Source organism: Cariama cristata, unplaced genomic scaffold (assembly GCF_000690535.1).
Source record: "Cariama cristata isolate BGI_N322 unplaced genomic scaffold, ASM69053v1 scaffold10420, whole genome shotgun sequence".
NCBI lineage: Eukaryota > Metazoa > Chordata > Aves > Cariamiformes > Cariamidae > Cariama > Cariama cristata.
In genome coordinates, this window is record NW_009596392.1 from 43,576 (window position 1) to 45,414 (window position 1,839).

The window sequence follows — 1,839 nt, forward strand, 5'->3', positions numbered from 1 at the left end:
AATTCAACAAAGGGGAATGCAAAGTCTTGCACTTGGGGATGAATATCTCTGTGCATTGGTACGGATGGGGAGGGCTGAACGGCTGGAAATCAACTTTGGAGAAAAAGACCCGAGTTTCGTGGTGGACAAGGGGAACATGAGCCAGCAATGCACCTGTGGAGCAAAAGTCAACAGCATCGTGTACTTCATTTAGAAGATCGTCCCAGTGTCATTCTTGTCACTTTTACAAAATGTGTTAGAAATATCTCAAAGGGAACCTGAGCAGAGAGCAAACTGGGAGACGACTTGAAGTGCCTGGGTCAACTAGAATCAACTATGAGTCTTGTTTTTAATAGCTTTTTCTGAGAGCATATTTGGTTTCGCAGCAGTTCTGTATTACATGATGTGACTTAAGGTCGTCTTCAGCATGATAGATCTGTTTCAGGATTTGTCTCGCAGGTTATGGTGTTGGGTGGCTACCATTTCCAAAGACTAGACTGTGTGTGAGCAAAAGTGCGTGAATCCCCACCTTCTCCTCCCAGCTGAACACGGGAACCTAAGCTGTAAATGCCCGCTTACGTGTGGGTTGCAGTGGTGCTGTTTGACTGCTTGTGCCTTGTGGATGCAGCTGACCCCTTACCACGTCCCAGGAGAAGGTGGCAGGTTTGATAATGTCCTGCAGCCTTTTAGTGGGATCCCATTGCTTCAGTACATAGACTTGACTATGTAGCCAAATAATAAACTTTACCAAAATATCAGTTACTTTGTGTAAAATACTTAGTGATTACGATGCAAATATAAGTGATCAGATACTAGGTATTCTATTCAGGTCAGATCTCAGCTTTTATCTAGCAGCTGCTAGCACAGTTTATTTCATTTTGGGATATATGGCAAATGAGTTCCTTTTAAAATAGGGACATAATAAAGTTTAATCATTACAGTCCTTGGACAATTGAAAATGGAAACTTGTATGCTTTCCTGAGGGAACTTTGTGCTCAAATGGCAATTTTATTCATTGTGAGTGAATTTCTTGAGTGAACTTCTGTATTTTACAGAAGAAAAGTAGAAGTTTGAAGTTTTTAGTGAGTCTGAGTGTACTAGTTTCTGTTTTAAGAAACAAGCTTCTGTATGTTGCAAATAAAATATACTGATAGGAATGCATCACATACAGTTCACTGCTGTGTATAACAGAAGGCTCCTACTTTTTTTAAGGATGAGTTAGTAGTGTTCCATGTAGGATTTATTTTGTTATTGCTGTTTAAAAAAAGTGCAGTTCAATTGGCTTATTTCATCCACCTGAAAACTTTCATAATATGCTTTTAATTTGCCTTGGTACCTGTAGTCAATAGTTGCCGTGGTTATAGCCTCTGTGTGTCTGACATTCCGCCAAAGTGTGAATAGTATCAGTGAGGTTTACTTCTGTGTCTTGCAAACACCACAAATTACCTAGTTTTGAGTGCTCTTCTCTGCATCTAGTCTATATAAGAGCTCATGTGAGTTAGCAACTGAGGAGGACAAGAGCTAATTTAGGCATAAACAAGGTCTTTATCTCCATTTCACCTATGGAAATAATGTGTGTATGTATCTGTACTTAAATCTGTAAGGTATTTTTTCTAGTGACGTTTAGTGCTAATGTCATGAGTCTTTACTTAAAGACTTCTTCTTGCATAGGAAAGCTACCCATCTATTGCTGCAAATTTATTTTGAGCTTATTCTGTGATAATGGATTTTTCCAGTCGCAGTTTGGCAGAAGCATGCTCAGATGGGGATGTAAATGCTGTCCGGAAGCTGTTGGATGAAGGAAGAAGCGTAAATGAACACACTGAAGAAGGGGAGAGTCTCCTTTGCTTGGCCTGTTCA

The 1,839-nt window shown here is 39.9% G+C and overlaps 1 protein-coding gene across 1 annotated transcript in view; it reads left to right on the forward strand.

The window, feature by feature from the left end:
• The window catches only part of LOC104166083 (ankyrin repeat and KH domain-containing protein 1-like), a gene marked incomplete at its 3' end in the record, with an annotated part of 48,973 nt that overhangs the window by 36,584 nt on the left and 10,550 nt on the right, over positions 1 to 1,839 (forward strand). Inside the window, 1 exon segment of the mRNA XM_009705904.1 lies at positions 1,716 to 1,839. Coding sequence (XP_009704206.1) covers positions 1,716 to 1,839 — 124 coding nt within the window.